Genomic DNA, 19488 nt, shown 5'->3' with positions numbered 1-19488 from the left:
CTCAACATTTAGGAGGCTCGATTTGCAAAATATGGCACAAATGGAATATAATATTCATAGGTATGTTGTTGTTTTATTCATTTTGAATTTTTTTTATTCATATAATCACCTGAAAATAAGAATAGCTGTGTTTTTGTTAGAATTAAACATTTTTATGTATAGAGGGTGTAATGACGTCAGTTAAAAACCCCTCGTGGGGAGGTACTCATGTGATTGGCTGTAAAGGAGTGAGACATCTGATTGGCTGCAGACGACCCCCTTGTAGAAAAAATACATTTGTGGATCGGAGTCAAGTCAGAAGAGTCTCAAAAATCCACACACAAATGCAGGGAGGTTTACAAATTAAAAGCACTGAGACAAATGCGCGTTTGACAGTTCATATCTCAATGTAACAGCTTCTAAATATGTATTTGATGAAAACTGCAAATACCTGAAGATTTGTACATTTGTGAATTTTTATTGCATATATTTAAAACAAGAAATATTTATGTGCGCATCACAAATATGTTTACAAAACTTATTTTTATATGTGAATTTTTTTTAACTTATATGTGGATTGAAGCATATTTGTGTGTGCATTGAAAATGCATTTGTGTATCGAGTCATATATAAATACAACTCCCCAAATACATTTGTGAGTCCTTTGTCGTGCATTTATTGATTTCTGTGTGCATTTATCCATTATGAGACTGTTCTGGCTCCATAGTATCGGCTTTATTGCCAAGTATGTTTTCACATACAAGGATTTTGCCTTGGTGAATTGGTGCATAACAATTAAACATAGAAAAATATATATAAAGATAGACTAGAGACAATAAAAAGAGACAATATATACAAATACAAAAAGAGAGAGAATATGTACAATATGAATGCTACCAAGATCAATGAATAAAGAGCTGTATAGGAATGTGCAAGTTAGCAGTGTGACACATAATGATATTGGCAATGTGCAAGCTAAAATGCAAGGGATCATAAGAAACTGTCTGAAATAAATAGAGGAGGAGGAAATCAGAGAAAGCTATAATAATAAAATTGGGTTGAATTTAGTACCACAATAAAAAGTGCAGACAGTAAAGATGATGGAAAGTGATTGAACACAAAATGAATACCAGCTTTATTTGAGGTTTTTTGGACCGTTGATCAAAGATCCGATCAAATGTTCAAATGAAATGCAAAAACGTGATGTGAAGATGTATTGAAGAGAAGTCCGCTGATTGTATAAAAAGGTTTACTACAAAAAAGTCCAGCATCATTTCAAGCCCCGGGAGCTTGGAGAGCATCCTGCCAAATGAACAGCTCTGTTGATATGCTTCAAACATAGGTTTTTATAGGTGGTTGCTCTTCAAGAAAATAGTAAAGAAACATCTGATTCTAATACAGATGTGCTGGAATATTTATGTCAAAAGGGAGGAGGGGGGTTTCTAACTTAAACATTCGAGAGGAAGAATTATGTCCTTTGGGAGAACTACTGACACTGCATATGTTGACAAAATATAATTTGAACTTTGAACCCTTTAGACACCACATGTACAACACTATTAAAATGATCACACCACCTTGATCATCATCATACTCAATGGCAGAGATGTTGCACGATGATTGCAGTCTACGGGACGTTTTACTGTTTAAACTGCGTAAGCAAATACAACCGGTTTCTCTTGTTAGGCTCATGACGTCCTAGCCTTATCCCTATCTCAGTATTAATGAGGGTCAAATGCCTGCCACAGTTGGTGTACTGAATACCAGTGAGACATACAGCCCTTATACTCTATTGAAAGGTAAGAACGGCACGTTTTATTCCATGGCGATAATCCTAATTCCTCTAAAGAATGAGACTATCGACTGTAATGTTTGCTTTCTACTTATTTTTATAGGTCTCTGGTGTTAAATGTATTATAATCTATAGCTGCAGTTCTGCATGTTACTTACAATTGTACTATTTTATCTGTTATCTACATGGCAGTGGCGTGCACAGACTTTTTGAAGGGCAGGGGCAGAAAGAAAAAAAAGGGCACATAAAGCCTCACCACTGTAGAGGGCATTATTATATTATTATATTATTATATAGCCTTAAAACAGACTAACTAGACAGACTGCTCAGGTTAGTTTGCTGTTAGGATCAGCATCCACGAGAACTGTGTGGATTTCAACACTGGACCGTGAAGAACACACAGTGACATGGATGTATGAAGGACATAAATCCCCAAGGGGTCTGGGGGTCTTCCTCCAGAACGTTTTCAATTAAGTAGATGCCATTTCCTGTATTCTAGTACATTTTAACACCATATTAGCACCTCTTTTAGGCAGCATCTCTACCTAATAATAGAACGTAGAAGAGGGCAGTTGAGTGTTTTTTCCACCCAAGAGGGCAATTTAGCACACATTTTGCCTCCCAATGGGACACTTGAGAGCACTTTAGCACGCGTTTTGGCTCCCAAGAGGGCACTTTAGCGAGTTTTGCCTCCCAAAAGGGCACTTGAGGGCACTTCAGCATGCATTTTGGCTCCCAAGAGGGCACTTTAGCACACGTTTTGGCTCCCAATAGGACACTTTAGCGAGTTTTGCCTCCCAAAAGGACACTTGAGGGCACTTCAGCACGCATTTTGGCTCCCAAGAGGGCACTTTAGCGAGGGCACTTGAGAGCACTTTAGCACACGTTTTGGCTCCCAAGAGGGCACTTTAGCACACGTTTTGGCTCCCAATAGGACACTTTAGCGAGTTTTGCCTCCCAAAAGGGCACTTGAGGGCACTTTAGCACGCATTTTGGCTCCCAAGAGGGCACTTGAGAGCACTTAAGCACGCATTTTGGCTCCCAAGAGGGCACTTGAGAGCACTTAAGCACGCGTTTTGGCTCCCAAGAGGGCACTTGAGAGCACTTAAGCACGCATTTTGGCTCCCAAGAGGGCACTTGAGAGCACTTAAGCACGCGTTTTGGCTCCCAAGAGGGCACTTGAGAGCACTTTAGCACACGTTTTGGCTCCCAATAGGACACTTTAGGGAGTTTTGCCTCCCAAAAGGGCACTTGAGGGCACTTTAGCACGCATTTTGGCTCCCAAGAGGGCACTTGAGGGCACTTTAGCACACGTTTTGGCTCCCAAGAGGGCACTTGAGGGCACTTTAGCACACGTTTTGGCTCCCATGGTACACTATAGCACACGTTTTGGCTCCCAAGAGGGCACTTGAGGGCACTTTAGCACGCGTTTTGGCTACCCAAGAGGGCACTTGAGGGCACTTTAGCACGCGTTTTGGCTCCCAAGAGGGCACTTGAGGACACTTTAGCGAGTTTTGCCTCCCAAAAGGCCACTTGAGGGCACTTGAGGGCACTTTAGCGCATGTTTTGGCTCCCAAGAGGGCACTTGAGAGCACTTTAGCATGCGTTTTGGCTCCCAATAGGACACTTTAGCACGCATTTTTCAACAATTGGGCCACAAGGGGGGCGACCCCCCTGTGCACGCCACTGCTACATGGTATGGTTACTACAATACCCATGAGCCACTATGGTGAAGAAGCCATTCAGAGGTGTGAATCAGAGCAGTAGCAAATTCAAAACGCTTTGGCGTTGCAGTTGTAAACAAAATGCGGCACCATAGTTGTTGAATTCATTCAAAACTGACCCAGAGATAAAACGTTTCCTCAACAGCGTAATCTTTAGTTTCCTTCCATTTCCTTCCTATCCTTTTGCAACCACGTACTTAACTGTGAGCTGCAACTGAGAGTCACGTAATATTGTCAATGGGAGAAATGAATGTGACTTTTACTTTGCTATCTGCTGCAACTCATGATGTAGTTGTGAAAGTGATCACATCAGTTTCTTTTTCTGCTTCCACAGATGATGACACCAGCTTCCAAGAAAACACCGTGCTTAGGAACAATAGCTGCTCTTAGCCTTATCTGCTCTGTTCTTCCATACTTTCTGTATTTTGAGCCTCCATCTGCTGGTTGCCCATTTACAACTACATTAGCTCAGAAGGAAAATAATGAAAGTGTGACATCAAATGAAAAGCCCATAGTCCTGCTGTGGTTCTGGCCTCTTGGTGTGAAGTTTGATTTCAAAGATTGCTCTACCCACTTCAACATTGACAGCTGTGTTCTGACAGATGACAGATCCCTCTACAGCAAAGCACAGGGAGTCATTTTCTTCCATAGAGATATAGACTGGAATTTGCGAAACATGCCGCAGGCTCCACGTCCAGCTTTTCAGAAGTGGATTTGGTTCCACGTGGAATCCCCGACAAACACGGCGACGATACCGGGTCTGGACAACCTGTTCAACTTAACACTGAGCTACAGAAGAGATGCTGACATCACAGTGAGGAATGAGCTCACTATCAGGGATTCAGAAACGAAAGATGACTTTGTTCTGCCCAAGAAAGATAAAGTGGTGTGTTGGATTGTCAGTAACAACAACCCAGCCACTGGAACAGCTGTGAGAGATAAATATTATCACGAACTGTCTAAATACATTAAGATCCACGTCTTTGGTGCAGCTTTTGGTCACCGGTTGAAATATGAAGACTATTACTCAACCATTGGTAGCTGTAAGTTTTACCTCTCATTTGAGAACTCGATCCACAGAGACTACATCACAGAGAAGGTTAACGGGCCCCTTGTAGCAGGGACGGTCCCTGTAGTTCTGGGTCCACCAAGAGAAAACTACCACCAGTTCCTTCCCTCTGATGCCTTCATTCACATAAATGATTTCCCTGACGCAAAGTCACTGGCAGAGTTTCTGCTCCTCCTGAACAGGACGGATGAGGCATACATGCGTTACTTTGAGTGGAGGAAGTTCTACACAGCCACTCCTCATCTCCTGTCTATGAAGAATGAATTCATTCAGCCCATTTGCCTCGCCTGCGACCACATCTCAAGAGATGAAGATTTCCACGTTGTACATGACCTTTATAAGTGGTACTCTTCATGAAAACCTCAATGAGAACATCATTTGACAGTGGCTCACAGATGCATGTTAATACACAGATTATATACAAGATTCTTGAGATTCTGCCTATAATTTGGCACATTTCAACACTGTATTCTAGTATACACTGTATTCTAGTATACACTGTATTCTAGTAGTCACGATAAGCTGGCTCAAACAAGCTGCAGATTGATGACAGATCTGTGAGGTAAACAAGAGGCTCCAGCCAGCAGCTAGAAGATGGTGGAGACAAAGGTGCTTTTGACAGTTTATGTCCAGTATTTGCTTCGGGTCATCTGTCAGGTCAATGCTCATTCATGCTTTATTTGTTTTTCATTCACACTTTCAGTGTGGATAAGAAGTTAGCTTTGGAGCTGAAGAAGATGGATGATAGTGTAACCGGATTATATGATTTGTTTAGTTGGGTTGATACAAAGGGACTAAGTCTCTGTGACTATGTTGTTACTCAGTGTCATGTAATGACCTCAGCCAGTATCAGACGTGTAGCTACTGTTGGTTGATATTGGCAATGCTGGCAATAATGAATTTTATTGGGATGAGTTGACTGGTTATCTGTTTGATTATGTTTTACTCTGTAAATGTAATATATTTGCTTTGTTTATAACTTCAGAAAATCATAATTAAGTTTTCAATGCTTATCCATGGGCTCATTTTGTTTTATAGTAAATTTTGCTTTCTGGTTTTTGGCATCAGGAATTTGTATTGATCAATATAGCTGTTATTCAATAAAGATGTAGTCTTTCAAATGTGCTGTTATTTTATATTTTCTATTGCCTGTCTCAACTCTAGGTCTTTTTTAAGAGTGAGACTGATTGTTTCAACATTGATTTTCAGAATGCATCAACAAATACACAATCTTCATGAAAATAAATTGTTTCATTTCATTTCATTTAAAAGTTTCACATTCTGGCACAGTATTGGTTCGACCAATGAGTAGGCGTGGCATCAGTCAAATGTCATATTTGAAGGAATGAACGCCAGCAAGTTTCACCCGCAGATCTTCACGCTCACCTTCCAAGCAGCAATGTCACTTTCAGCTCCACAGCACAAGCAAGTATTTTGCTAAACTTTCCATCCGCATTGCATTCACTGGATAAAAAAAAAAAAAAAAAATATCACAGATGATAGATCGTTGTACTCCAGAGCTCATGGAGTTTGGGTATTTCACAGAGCTATCAAGGACGACCTCTCCAACCTTCCCACCTTACCTAGACCCCGATTTCAGAGATGCATCTGGTTCAACATGGACTCGCCTACCAACACACGCATGATAGCAGGCATTATAGGCCTTTTTAATTTAAGCTTGAGCTACAGGAAGGACGCCGATATCCACGTTCGTTGGAAACTAGCTCCCAAGAAGAACACAGATGAAGATTTTGTGCTACCCAAAAAGGAACGACTTCTGTGTTGGACTGTTGATGTCAATGACGTGCACATAAAATCAAAGGAAATATACAATTAGGCTACTACAGAGAGCTTGTAAAACACATCAAGGTGGATGTCTTTTACAGCTCCTCTGACGACTCCTTGAAGGGTGAAAACTATTTCCTGAATATTAGCAGCTGCAAGTTCTACCTTTCCTTTGAAAATTCAATTCACAGAGATTACATTACAGTAACTTTCAATGGGCCTCTTGTAGCTGGCACTGTGCCGATAGTTTTCGCCCACAGAGAAGGAACTATGAGGATTTTGCCCCAGGTACTTCCTTCATTCCTGATGCCGCAACATTGTCGCTCCTGAGGCTGGATAAAGATAATGAGGCTTATATGCAGGGACATGTGGGTGTTCTGACACCCACACTTTTCCCAGTGACAGGGTTCAACACCCACACTTTTTCTGCAGTTTTTCCGCAGTTTTGCACAAACGCCTTACTACAGTTGCTCTGTTTCTCTGGCCGCTCTGTGTCTGCCTCCCTCTCCCCCTCCCTCTCCTGTTGTTGCCTCAAACATGACACCGGCTTTAAGTGTTACCGGCTGATGATTGGCTGTTCTGCCTTAAAGGGGAGATATTATTCAAGGAGTTTAAATAAGTCTTATAGGCCCCTGGGACATGTCTGTGAAGTTTCTTGTTGAAACTCAACCTGAACCTGGATTTTTTTGCCTGCCTCAAAAACCCTCTCTTTCAGTCCTACTCAGAACAGGATGTTTCAGTGTTTTCAGTGCCTGTGATGATATGTTCTCTGGCACCATGGTGATGCCAATGTGCCAATCCAATGTGGATGTACTGTTACATCACAGTATATCTAAATCCTGATCTGCCCCTTAAACCACAGGCATCTCTATGCAGCCAGCTCACACAACAATGAGGTGGTTGTAAAACCTCACTGTTAGTGGATCAGGAGGCAAACCAAATTCCCAAAAATACATATAAAAGCCTTTAAAAAGTGAATTTTTCATAATATGTCCCCTTTAAGTCAAATATAAGAGAACTACATAAAAATGCCCACAGTAATCCAATCCAATCCAACTTTATTTGTTAAGCACTTTAAAACAACCAAAGTTGACCAAAGTGCCGTACAGGAGAATAAATAAGACATCATAAAAAGGAAAAAGTCACAGACTCAAAATGGTCAAAGACAGCAGAGCAGGGGACAGAGATTGAGGGCTCATAAACTGAAGGTGAGATTTGAGCCCTAATTGAAGTGACCTTATCAATAAAAGTGAAGTGAAGTGAAGGAAGTTTTCACACACAGCAGGGGACGCCTCCATACAGGCAGTCTGTGGGGCATTCAGAAGTGAGTCAATAGTGTTAAACAAAACACGAGGCTTGTGACAGTTTGACAGGATAATATCTGAGAAATGTTTTCTTTTAGCATCTTTCACAGTTTTCTGATAATGACGCCAGCAGTCCCTTAACATTTGAAAATACACCTGCAGTTTATATATATATATATACGTTATATATATATTTACATTTATTCTAATTAATTTACCCTGAGGCTACAGCGATATATTGATTTGATTGTAATCCCTCTGTCCAAAAATATATGATTAATTTGATTATATTTTTAGAATTTCAGCTTTTTGTTTGATCTCATTACAAAGATACACTGAAATCAGTTAGCAGTAAAAAAATAAAAGTTACTATCTAACGTTATGTAGTTAAATCACTATATGCTATAAAAACATTTCTTCTGAGTTGCATTGTTAGGAAACAACTTGGATCAGTTTATTTCCTGCAGCTGCAGCTACAAATAAAGTTTGAACCATTAACAATGTTTATGTTTGAAATCTATGATTGTCTATACTTGTAGGCTACATGCTTACTGTATATCATGATAGGTACACAATGCAAATATGGTTACAAAACTAACCATAGCTCTAATCTCAGCTCATCTGGCTGCCATCTAGTGGTAGAGAAAAACACCCACAATACCTGTTGATTCTGCAGGGTGTCACTGTTGAAGCTCTGCATCCTTTCTCTCAGGTCTCTGTTTTCCTTGACTACACTCAGCATCGCCTTCAACTGATCTCTTTCCTGCCCGAGTGGTTCATTTTTAGACAAAAAGTCAGCAACAGTTTCCTCCAGGTCCATACTGGGGCTCCCAGTTTCACAGCTGAGCCACAACCAAACCAAAACTTGCTGACCGCCGGCAGAATCGCATATCAAATCACAACATGACAAAATTCTCTGCAGGGATTCTGTCAGGATTCTTCCAACTTCATAAAAAACACAGAGATCAGTTTTAGAAAAGAACCTTTTTATGAGGTTATTCTTTACCTTGGAAATAGCAGTTTGACAAAAGTAGGCCAATAGACATTAAGTAAAGTAAGTTGTCTAATAGAACAATGGCCAAGCATCAGGGACAAGAAAACACTGAACTTGTTAAGTCTGTAAAATACATAATACAGGTAGATAATTGTGTAAAATTATCTAACTAATTATACAGTTTTTGAATATAATGTGAAATATCTATAAATTATGTCAAATTATAGAGAAAAAAAAAAAAAAAAAACCGGGTCCTTTAGGGCAGTGGTTCTCAAATGGGGGTACGTGTACCCCTGGGGGTACGTGAAGGCACATATTTTAAAAAGTAGCATCCATGCAAAAATCCTTAAAAAATAATGATTTAATAAATATTTCAGGAAAATATAAGTTCATAAAATGAATTTTATATTATTAAGTATTTGCAATAAATTTAGTCATGGATTATTAACATTTAAAATGTTTGAAATAGTTTTTCTTTCAAATGTTTGAATTTTGTATGTGTTTATCAGTTCCAAAAGTTTAATAAATCAGACACTGATGGCACAGTGCTCTGTTTTAAGTATTTTTTTTTTCAACCAAAAATGCTTTGCGCTGGTTAGGGGGTACTTGGCTGAAAAAATATTTCACAGGGGTTACATCACTGAAAAAAGGTTGAGAACCACTGATTTAGGGAACCACTGACTGACAGCACTGAGCCTGCAACCAGTGGGGGTCTGTTGACGAACGGTGGGGGGGGGGCGGGGCCTGCGGTTGTTGCTGTGGTGACGTCGGCGGGGCGGGGCCTGCGGTTGTTGCTGTGGTGACGTCGGCGGGGCGGGGCCTGTGGTTGTCTCTCACCGGATCCAGATTTTGGATTAAATAACGAATAAAACGTTTCAGCAGCTCCGTGAAAGGACCCAGCTGTTCGCCAGTGTGCTGTGTGTGGAGTCAAGATGGGGAACTGTCTGACTGTGGGGCCAAACGAAGCCCTGGTGGTGTCCGGTAGGTGCTCCGCTTCTCGTTGAGCTGGCTGTCATCGTTCATACTCGGAGCTAACGGTCACCGGGCGCTAGGTAGCGTTAGCTGCTGTCAGGGTGCTAACGGGGGAAAGTGCGTTGTTTTTGTTTTATTAGTGGAAATATAACCGAGCGAGTGTTTGCTGACGGTAAGGTGAGCGGATGACCGCGGTGTAAGGTAAATAAATCAGTGTTGGTGATGCCAACGTGCTGCTATCGTCGACGGAGCGTCCGCCGCATTTACTGCTGTTAGCACAAGCTGCTGCAGTTAAAGTGTAATTAATTTAATTAGATATAAAACTATATGTGTAAATAAATAAATAGCGTCGAAGCTGCTGTCTTCTGAGGCGGTGTGTCGCTTCATTAAGGCCCACTCCGGGAGGGGGCGGGTCAGTGTAGCTGTCAGCAATCAGTGGACGACTCAAGAATAAATAATAATATAATAATAATAATAATAATATATAATACCTTTTATTTATATAACTCAACTCACTAAACTATCTGTGCAGCATGCAACGCCTTTTAACTTAATACCCTCACTTGGAATAAAGAAAAACTTTAATAAATGATTATAAAACCACAATAAAACTTTACATGAGGGAAAACAATGTTAACAATATTATAAATAAATACAGTGCACACATATAGGAGGAATGTGGAATCTGACATACAGAGCCACACAGACATTAACACAGGGACGATCATTCACTCACACAGCTGTATGTTGTGGTTACTTTAATCCTGAGCAACCAGTTTAAATATTTATTATCTTTAGGTCCAAAACATATCAGTTTCCTGGCTGTCGTGTGTTTGTTTGGTTCTTTATTGTACAGTATTGAACAGTTGCAGTCATTTTTACATCTCGGGCTCCTTTCAGCATCTCTTAAATACAACCAATGTGAATATAAAGAAGTGTATAGTAATAATAAACTGTGTGATCTGTAAACAGAAGGTGTAGTAATGTAATAAAGGCAGCCGTCCACTAATCCACGACGACTAATGTCAGTATTAGCTGTAGAATAGAGTTTAATTGATTAGTGAACAAGCCTTATGTTAATGGAGCTGTTCCTCTTCCTTTAGGCGGTTGCTGTGGCTCTGATTTGAAGACCTACGCCGTGGGAGGATGGGCCTGGGCCTGGTGGCTCATCTCAGACACCCAAAGGTGAGCACACAGTACAAACACAAAGTCCATTTATGTTGTCTTGAGATGGAGTTGCCCTTTTACTAGCTGAAATACTTTTGTGCCTGCAAGCACGACTCGCCACAGATAAGTGGATTATACTATTAAACGGGTTCTGTTCAAACTCATTTGGATAAAATGACCGAGGTTTAGACCACAGCTGAAATGGCTGTATTGAATTTCCACAGGGAAGTCTGCACCATTATCTGCAGGCTGAGGATGAAAGCTGTTACCACATTCTGTCTAATATTACAGTTCAGAGGTCTTCTTTTCTGTTCAGCCTACACATTCCCATCTTTATAAGATGTGTAGTGACATTACTCCATTAATTTAAATGTTATTTATATAACAACAAATCATAGCGGAAGTTATCGGTTTTCATAAGGAGCAGGTCTGATCCGTACTCGTCCACTGTCCTCTTTAATGTGCAGTGTCACAACACGAGTGCATTCCTCGGGTTAATTTTTTACAATAGTTGTTGTGGCTTGTTAACATTTTATCACGTAAATATATATAATATTATGTTCCACAGCACTGTTCAGTGGTGCTGCCACAGATTGTGAAATATTCCATTACAGGGCTGGACGTAAACTTATCGTGTCACTTCTTGAAGCACTAAAGTCACTTGTTTGGTAAAAAGTGACACTAATTTACTTGAAGGCTCACAAACAGTGTCATCATATAAATTATTCAATTTATGAATTTAATTAAAGTGGCTATATGTAACAAATCATTCATTTAGATTGTATATAACACTAGGTGATTCAGAGTGAGACACTTAATGTTCAGATAAGCCCTGACCTGCTTTTACAATGTTATTTTTCCCATAAGTATTTAAAATAAAATAAAACAAACAACCAGCAGTAGGAAATGTAATGATCAGATTGTCAGCACTCTGCCAATAAAAAGCATTTATCACCTAACATCCATTAGTGAATATTCCTCTGTTCATGTCCTAAAGTGTGCGTTTGTTCCTCGCTGTAGGATAACCCTCGAGATCATGACCCTGCAGCCTCGATGTGAGGATGTGGAGACAGCAGAGGGGGTCGCCATCACTGTCACGGGGGTAGCTCAGGTAAGACCACATCCTAGAGTCCTCTCTGTGTGGGCCAGACCTCAGCTTCTAACAGTGTTGAACCTCAATACTTTTTTAATACTTACTCAATTGTGTCTCTAGCATAAAACATCCACAACGTTTTCTTCGATCAAATATTTTCTGATTGAAATTAAATTTTAAATTAAGGTTTTATTAGGTTGTTGTATGTCTGTGTGTAATGTGATAACATTCAACATTTGAGAGCTTTGACTTCTTTTGTTAAATGAAAAATATCATATTTGTACTTCATTTATTCGTTATTTGTCAAGAGTTTTTGTGAGGAACAAATTAGTTCCTAGTGATTAAATAGAATATAGAGAAAATATCTACCACTGCTAATCAATTTACTTTTGAATAATCACAAAGCCAAAACGTCTCTTTTACTGATTTATTTAATTTATTGAATGAAATTCTAATTATGTAATTATTATAATATTTTACATTGTTGTTAATTATTATAATATTTTACATTGTTGTTAAAGAGAATAAAGCTCTGATGACGTGACCTCGCCGTCTCACTGTGTCTTCTTCAGGTGAAAGTCATGACAGAGCATGACCTGCTGGCGATAGCTTGTGAGCAGTTCCTGGGTAAATCTGTGATGGAAATCAAAGCTGTGGTTCTGCAGACTCTGGAGGGACATCTGCGCTCCATTCTAGGTATGGACATTTTATTTTAACTGTGCGTTTGTCCAAATGAGGACTGATAATCAACTAGATTGGTTTTGGCTTACACTTTTTATTATTATAATTAAATACTTATTTTCTTGATTAATCATAAAAATGTTCAAGGTGTCGTCTTTTTTTTGTCCGACCAACAGTCCAAAGCTCAAAGATATTCAATGGACAAATATATGAAACAGAACAGCTTAAAAATGACATAAACTATTCATTTATATATTATATTTATCATTTAATTCAGTTATAAATAGTTGACTATTTTTCTGCCAATCAAAACCAACAAACCGTCTTAGCTCTAGATTGGTTTGTCATGGTAGCAGTATCTGTCACACATATTGTTTGACATTTGTGTCACCTTAGTTAAAAGATTACATGCTTCTATATAATAATACAATTAATACAGAGCCAAAGAAACTTTACACAAACACTCGTTGGTTGCTCGTTTGTGTAAAGTGGCATTTTGAATTGCAGGGTAGTCATGGACATGTTGTACATGGAGATATTAACAGTGTCTCTCTTTTGCAGGTACTTTGACTGTAGAGCAGATCTATCAGGACAGGGACCAGTTTGCTAAACTGGTGAGGGAGGTAGCAGCTCCTGACGTAGGCAGGATGGGCATCGAGATTCTCAGCTTTACCATTAAGGTGGGTTGAAGATGCAACAATACGTGGTGCTCTGACAGCGACCAGTAAGTGCAATGATAAGAATACCTGAAGAAGTAGCTGCTGAGCAAAAGGTCAAAATAATACAGACTTTTCATTCTATCCAATCTAGTCTTGATCCAAGAACAAACCAGTACGTGTGCCTGTTTGTGTGTGAGAATAATATAATATAATTGACTGTCAGGAGAGACTCCCCCCTGAAGAGTTTGCTGTTGTTCATTAGAGCTAATTGAAGTGCGGTGTAGTGTCACAGTGCTTCTCTGAGTCCATTTCTATCACATCAATTAGTCTGGCTCCACTTTACGTCTTTACCGACTCAAAACATCAAAATACTTGTGGTCGTTTGTCTCAGTGTGGATATTATTTGTAAAATCTTTTGGAGTCCTGTTGCTCCTCGTGTTATTGTCGAATGTAGCTGAGGTCCAATCAGATGGCGCTGTCATCTTTCAGTTAATGAGGCTTGTGCCAGCAACTCTTCAGTGCAGGTGCAGAAATCAATAAGCTGTTATCACGCACAGAGAGAAGGTGTCCATTTGTGGTTGAAACTACACTTAAATTTGCCCTTTTCAGTAGTGAGACTTTTATATTTAAAATTATTCACTACAAATAAAATGTTCACTCCTCTGACATACTAAAATATTTTCTGCAGTCCAGCCTTGTCTTCTTCTCACTTCATTGATTGGAAGATTTCCAATCCATGACCATTTACACCCATCTTGTCAGTTGCAGTGCAGGTTCCTGTGATTCAGTGTTTACAGGAAGCTGAGCTCTATAAGTTCACCTGTTTGTCTGTGCTCGCAGGATGTGTACGATAAAGTTGATTACTTGAGCTCCCTTGGGAAGACCCAGACTGCGGCTGTCCAGAGGGATGCAGACATTGGCGTGGCTGAGGCAGAGAGGGATGCTGGGATACGGGTAAGGAGGCTTCAGCAGGTGGAAGACTATCAGAAGTAGTTTCTGTTATACACAACAACCAACTGAACACGGTTTTACTTTTTTATCGTCTCGTAGGAAGCAGAATGTAAGAAAGAGATGATGGACGTCAAATTCCAGGCTGACACCAGGATGGCTGACTCCAAACGAGAACTGGAGCTGCAGAAAGCTTCTTTCAACCAGGAGGTCAACACCAAGGTGGGCACCCTGAGGTTTAAAAGTATCTTGAAAGGTTTCAAACAAAATGTGTGTTGCTTTAAGTGTGTGTGCTTCGGAAAGAGACACTCTGTGTGCTGATGTTTTCAGAAAGCAGAGGCCCAGCTGGCGTACGAGCTGCAGGCAGCCAAGGAGCAGCAAAAGATCTGTCTGGAGGAGATTGAGATTCAGGTGGTGCAGAGGAAGAAACAGATCACCATTGAGGAGAAAGAGATTGCCCGGACAGACAATGAGCTCATTGCCACTATCAAGAGGCCCGCTGAGGCCGAGGCCTACAAAATGCAGCAGCTCGCTGAGGGGCATAAGTGAGTGAGAACCCATTGGTTAAAGGGGCATTCATGATTACCAGTATCACCAATCAGTAGAAACTGCAAGATCACTGAAAGAACACAGTCCAAACTCCTCACTCCTCTTGTTCTCTTTAGGCACGAAATTACTTGGCAACCTAATTAGAGTGAAAGTCTGGAAAAGCAAGCATCCTTTGTGAATTTAATTTGCTTGGTAGCAACAGCCTCCATTTATAGTTGGTGGTATGGATCATCAAATCTACCCCCCGCTCTTCAGAAAGGTCAGAGGTCATGAGCTACAGAGCAGCACCATCACTCTGGTTGAGATTTAATGTTGAGTATTTCTTGAGTTAAAGAAATACTAGCAGGGTGGATGATTATCTGTCACACAGGTTTGAAACCTGTCCTTCCTTACTAACGAGTACTCACCATTTCTTATTTTGTTGCACTTAAATGTTTTTAAAAGTTTCTGTGTGGTGCCTCAAGGAATTCAGATTACACAGCTGACAAACAGGAACATTATTTGGAAATGTATGATAAGAAGTCATGTTAGAGCTAAGGAGAGTTTTTGACTGTGACGTGTTAATGGGTGAATCAGATATCAGTTATTTGAAATGGTGTGTTTCCCCCCGCATCAGGACGGAGAAGGTGCTGATAGCCCAGGCTGAGGCAGAGAAGATCAAAATGATCGGTGAGGCGGAGGCCTCCTCCATCGTAGCAGTGGGCAAGGCGGAGGCTGAGAAGATGAGAATGAAAGCTGAGGCCTACCAGCAGTACGGAGACGCAGCTAAGACTGCCCTGGTGCTCGAGGCCCTGCCTACGGTAAAACATAGATGGGTTCTCCAAGTGTCCTTGTATAATGAACATCCATCTTCTCTAACCACTTGTAGTTTTGTTCAAGAGGACTTTCATTTAGAGTTGGCTGGTTTTTCAATGAGTGGTTATTTTTACAATAAACACAAACCAGTGCTAGGTGAATATTTTTGTTAAATCAGTACATTATTTGAAAGGTTTCTTCAACAGTTACTATAGTAGTAGAAACCCTGTGATAGTGTATTAATATTAATGGAATAGTTTTTGGGAAATACAATTATTCACGTTAGTTGAGAAGGTCAGTATCACTCTCACATCTGTCTAAGACATAATACATCCATCTACTAGCAGTTCTTGTTATGTCTTATGTGTTTAATTCCCTCAGCATCCCAAAAAAATCACTAAAGACCAACAGTGCAAAGGTTCTCAGATTGCTGCTTCCTTTAAACAAATATTTTAAAATGTTTAAGTTAAGCTTGATTTTGTCCATACTACTGTCCGCTCAACTGTGATGCACTCTGCTACATGTGCTGCAGACAGTGCTGACTGAGAGTACTGTAAACAATGGAGTCGGAGCGTGCTCTGCTGGACAAACTACGTGATGAGACTATTTCTACGTTCTGTAAGGAATGTTTTTATATCAGTGCATATTGGAAACACCAATATCTCTGTGATGTATACTATACCAGGTCCATATAGACTGCCCGGTTCTTCTTTTGATAGTATCAATAGCTGCTCTCTCGGCTCTCAAACCCAAATTCAAAACTGAACACACAATGTTGGTACTTTTTTCAGGCGTTGATGGATATGAAACCATGGTTAAAGGACAATGACAGCTCTCAGTCTTACATCAGAATCACCACAATTGCTTCATCTTAATAATTCAAAAGTCATGAGACTATGACTGCATGATGTATCACATGATTATTTCCTGCTTACAGTCAACACTTAACCATGTTATTGCAGATTGCTAGCAAGGTGGCAGCACCATTAGCCAGGACCAGTGAGATCGTCATCCTCAGTGGGGAGGGAAGCCGCGTGACGGGCGAAGTCAACCGCCTCTTGGCCGAACTTCCTGTGTCTGTCAATGCTCTCACTGGAGTGGATTTGTCAAAGGTCAGCATGCTTTATTTTATCTTTGTAACCATTTCAATGTTTGTGTAGTGTAACTAAATTATTAAATGCATAAGGGATTAGGATATTGAGTCTTTGTTTTGATATAGGCACTATATTTCAGCCATTGATTCTAGTCCCAATCTGACTTGTAAACACCCACGTATCTTTAAACACTCCCCGAGACGAGTAAACTGACCTTTAAATGTGATGTAACATAAAAACTGCCATGAAAGCATCTTTATTTTTGAGATTAAATTAAGAAAGAAAAATAAACCGGTTACATTTAGTGTCACATCCTGCAGCATCCTGACCGAACACCAGTGTGCAAGCATGCTCATTACAAGATACAGTTAATAAATTCACAGGGAAAGGTTTGTGGATGGTTTGTTCCTTCGGGAGCCTCTGAGTTTCAATGCCAGGTTGAATAATCTGTCTTTTCTTGACAGATCCCGTTGCTGCAGAAGATGACCAGCACTCAAGCCTGAAAACCGACAACTCCACATAACTTCAGTATCTGTTGTATGCACTCTGATGGACTGCCTTTAATACACTTGAAGAATTTTGTTGTTTTATACGTATATACTGTATACCAAGTGAATTTTGGAAAACCTCTGGTGCCTTACTTTATACAGGACCAGAACTGCATGCACTGCTGCTCATTCAAAAATTTTTTTTTAATTTCGTTTTAACATGGGAACATTTTTGTGTTGTGTTTTTAGTTAATTTTTTGTATTTGAATGCTATAAATTGGCCCGTTTGTATGAACTGTCATCAAAGAGGAGAGCTGATATCAGACTGGTGTGACAGTTGACCTACCTGCTGACTCAGACAGCTGATGTCTGAGTCCCCTATTCTTTGGTGTGTATACACTGAGGCCTCTGCTCCCACTTTTTTCCTTCTGTATGTTGCGGGCCTTTTTGTTGATTAACAGTACCTCATCATTTATTGTTAGACACATCTGAATTCCCCAGATAATCTGAATATTTTCTTGTTAATTGTAGAGCTTTTTTTTAATTGTACATGTTGTAATTTTTAACTATCAAATGTTATTCAGGTTATTATTATTATATGTCTCACTGGTTGATTTTTACAATGCAACAGGTGCTCACGATCTTAAAAGAAGCTCCTTTCGTTGTGCAAATTGAATCTGTTCCTCTGAAAGAATTTTCCTTCTCCACAAACTGTTAGTATCAGACACGATAATGTGATAATTTACATGCTGGCAGGAAGCAAAATCAGATCTTGTGCTGATAATGGTTAGCTCGTAATGTGGTCCTTTTAATATTTACTTTGAGTTTTAATGTAAAATGTTAGTAGTTTGGGCCTTGATTAAAGATTGAAAGAAATGGTTGATGTAAAAAAAAAAAAAAAAAACATAGATGAAAAAGAAGAGAAAAAAGATTTTGTAGTCAAATTGTAAAAAAACAACTTGGAGTTGTGTGAAATATGTTTATATTGTGGAAAAAGCTTCATGTTAATAGATTCTGAAAATGAAAGGCCAAACATTGATGCCAAATAGAATAGACTGTCTTTTAAGTTTAATTGTATAGGGAGGACTTGGGATAATGCATAGTTTATCTGATGTTTGAAATCATACTACAAACATCTGTAGATGCTAAGCCATGTTTGACAGGACGTGTCAACAAACCAAACTTTTACACTTTTCAGACAAACACACTTTCTGTTCTGTTCAGTGTCTGCAATGATAGCTTGGTAGATTGTTAGCAGAGATCTTTAACTTATTAATTAATGTTTTATCAATTTGAATCTGTGATATTGCTGTTTGTAAATGGTCACAATGTTTTCTTGTTTTGGGGTCTAATGCACCAAATGTTAAGCTCCAGTGCAGCAGCACAAAAGCTCCGACGCAGGTTTTTTGGAAGGTACAGTATATTATTGGGCGTAACAGGTTGACCCCCTCCTATGAAATCTATTCCAATCCACTTAAACACTTCCAGAAGAACTGGCAGTGGATTCTGGTAGCCATAACCTGCTCGTCTCCTCTCACTGCTGTAAAGAGCTGCACTCACCTACACTAAACCCAAACTAGTGTGACAGTGATGTTTAGTTTGAGCGTCATATCTCAAGCAGGTGAAACAGCAAATACAGTTGTAGTTTTATGTAACGGCCAGTATGAGCATACAAAGGACTGTTATTGTTGTTGTTAACATAGTTTTGTGTCTCATCCTCAGATGATTTATGTCTGTACCATTGCTGATATAGTGACTTGACAAATACTGTGACCATATACATTTATTTTGCTTTGTCTCCAGTGTATATAAGACATATTAGTGTAATATTGTTAATGTTATTTACAACGCGTACACTGTGTGTCTCAGACGGCCATGAGTTTCTGTATGCTCTTGCTGCATGTCATCTGTCTGTACTCAGAATAATCAGTTCACTCTCAGCTAATTGTCATTCTAATAAATCAAAATGCCATCATTTATTTTTCGCCATTTACTTTTCTGCAGAAAGACATTGCAAACCTTTTATAATGTTTTCATTGACTCCTGACTCAGCTTCTTAAACTTGGTTCATGCCAGGGCGATGTACAATGACACACACACACACACACACACACACATAGTTAAACATTTTAATATAAAATAAAACTAAACTTCAGTCTTAATCTCTTTGCATTCTTCATGTTATGTTTCGCTTTGGTCAGAAATGTTATATCGTCAGTTTTCTATCTATTATTTGGGCCGGATGTCGTCATACTCATGGAAGGCACAAAGATTAGGGATTAATATCTTTTAATGTAAATAAATTACATTCACTTCTGTGAAGAGCTTATCTAGAGTCAGATCCTCAGACTACAGTGAGTCCTTTACACTCCTAATGTAGTAAATAATAAAACAC

At 39.6% G+C, this 19488-nt stretch overlaps 2 protein-coding genes and 1 pseudogene across 3 annotated transcripts; all 3 read left to right on the top strand.

Annotated features, from left to right (window-relative positions):
* Positions 1-1688: 1688 nt before the first annotated feature.
* Positions 1689-5685, top strand: LOC127362643 (4-galactosyl-N-acetylglucosaminide 3-alpha-L-fucosyltransferase 9-like). The gene is made up of 2 exons (XM_051398641.1): positions 1689-1778; positions 3830-5685. The coding sequence occupies exon 2, from the start codon at positions 3830-3832 to the stop codon at positions 4919-4921; it is 1092 nt and encodes a 363-aa protein (XP_051254601.1). The 5' UTR covers positions 1689-1778; the 3' UTR covers positions 4922-5685.
* A 224-nt stretch (positions 5686-5909) lies between these two features.
* LOC127362057 (4-galactosyl-N-acetylglucosaminide 3-alpha-L-fucosyltransferase 9-like) lies at positions 5910-6916 on the top strand (annotated as a pseudogene).
* Positions 6917-9445: 2529 nt separating this feature from the next.
* On the top strand, positions 9446-19072 carry LOC127362639 (flotillin-2). Of its 2 annotated transcripts, none has more exons than XM_051398636.1 (11): positions 9446-9628; positions 10723-10804; positions 11807-11897; positions 12452-12575; positions 13122-13240; positions 14060-14173; positions 14270-14389; positions 14498-14712; positions 15333-15516; positions 16474-16623; positions 17070-19072. In XM_051398636.1, the coding sequence occupies exons 1-11, from the start codon at positions 9580-9582 to the stop codon at positions 17106-17108; spliced, it is 1287 nt and encodes a 428-aa protein (XP_051254596.1). In that variant the 5' UTR covers positions 9446-9579; the 3' UTR covers positions 17109-19072. The 2 variants fall into 2 exon arrangements, with proteins under 2 accessions (XP_051254596.1, XP_051254597.1); XM_051398637.1 differs by lacking the exon at positions 9446-9628 and adding an exon at positions 9800-9820.
* Positions 19073-19488: the final 416 nt, after the last annotated feature.

Source organism: Dicentrarchus labrax, unplaced genomic scaffold, assembly GCF_905237075.1.
Source record: "Dicentrarchus labrax unplaced genomic scaffold, dlabrax2021, whole genome shotgun sequence".
NCBI classification, from domain to species: Eukaryota; Metazoa; Chordata; class Actinopteri; family Moronidae; genus Dicentrarchus; species Dicentrarchus labrax.
This window is presented reverse-complemented; position numbering and strand designations above follow the sequence as displayed.

What these genes read in the sequence shown, in the direction of transcription:
- LOC127362639 (XM_051398636.1), top strand. Translation starts at nt 9,580, where the DNA reads ATGGGGAACTGTCTGACTGTGGGGCCAAACGAAGCCCTGGTGGTGTCC. An exon ending in CTGTCACGGGGGTAGCTCAG is followed by an intron (nt 11,898 to 12,451) that starts GTAAGACCACAT and finishes TGTCTTCTTCAG; the next exon opens with GTGAAAGTCATGACAGAGCA. An exon ending in CTGGAGTGGATTTGTCAAAG is followed by an intron (nt 16,624 to 17,069) that starts GTCAGCATGCTT and finishes TTTTCTTGACAG; the next exon opens with ATCCCGTTGCTGCAGAAGAT.
- LOC127362643 (XM_051398641.1), top strand. Translation starts at nt 3,830, where the DNA reads ATGATGACACCAGCTTCCAAGAAAACACCGTGCTTAGGAACAATAGCT.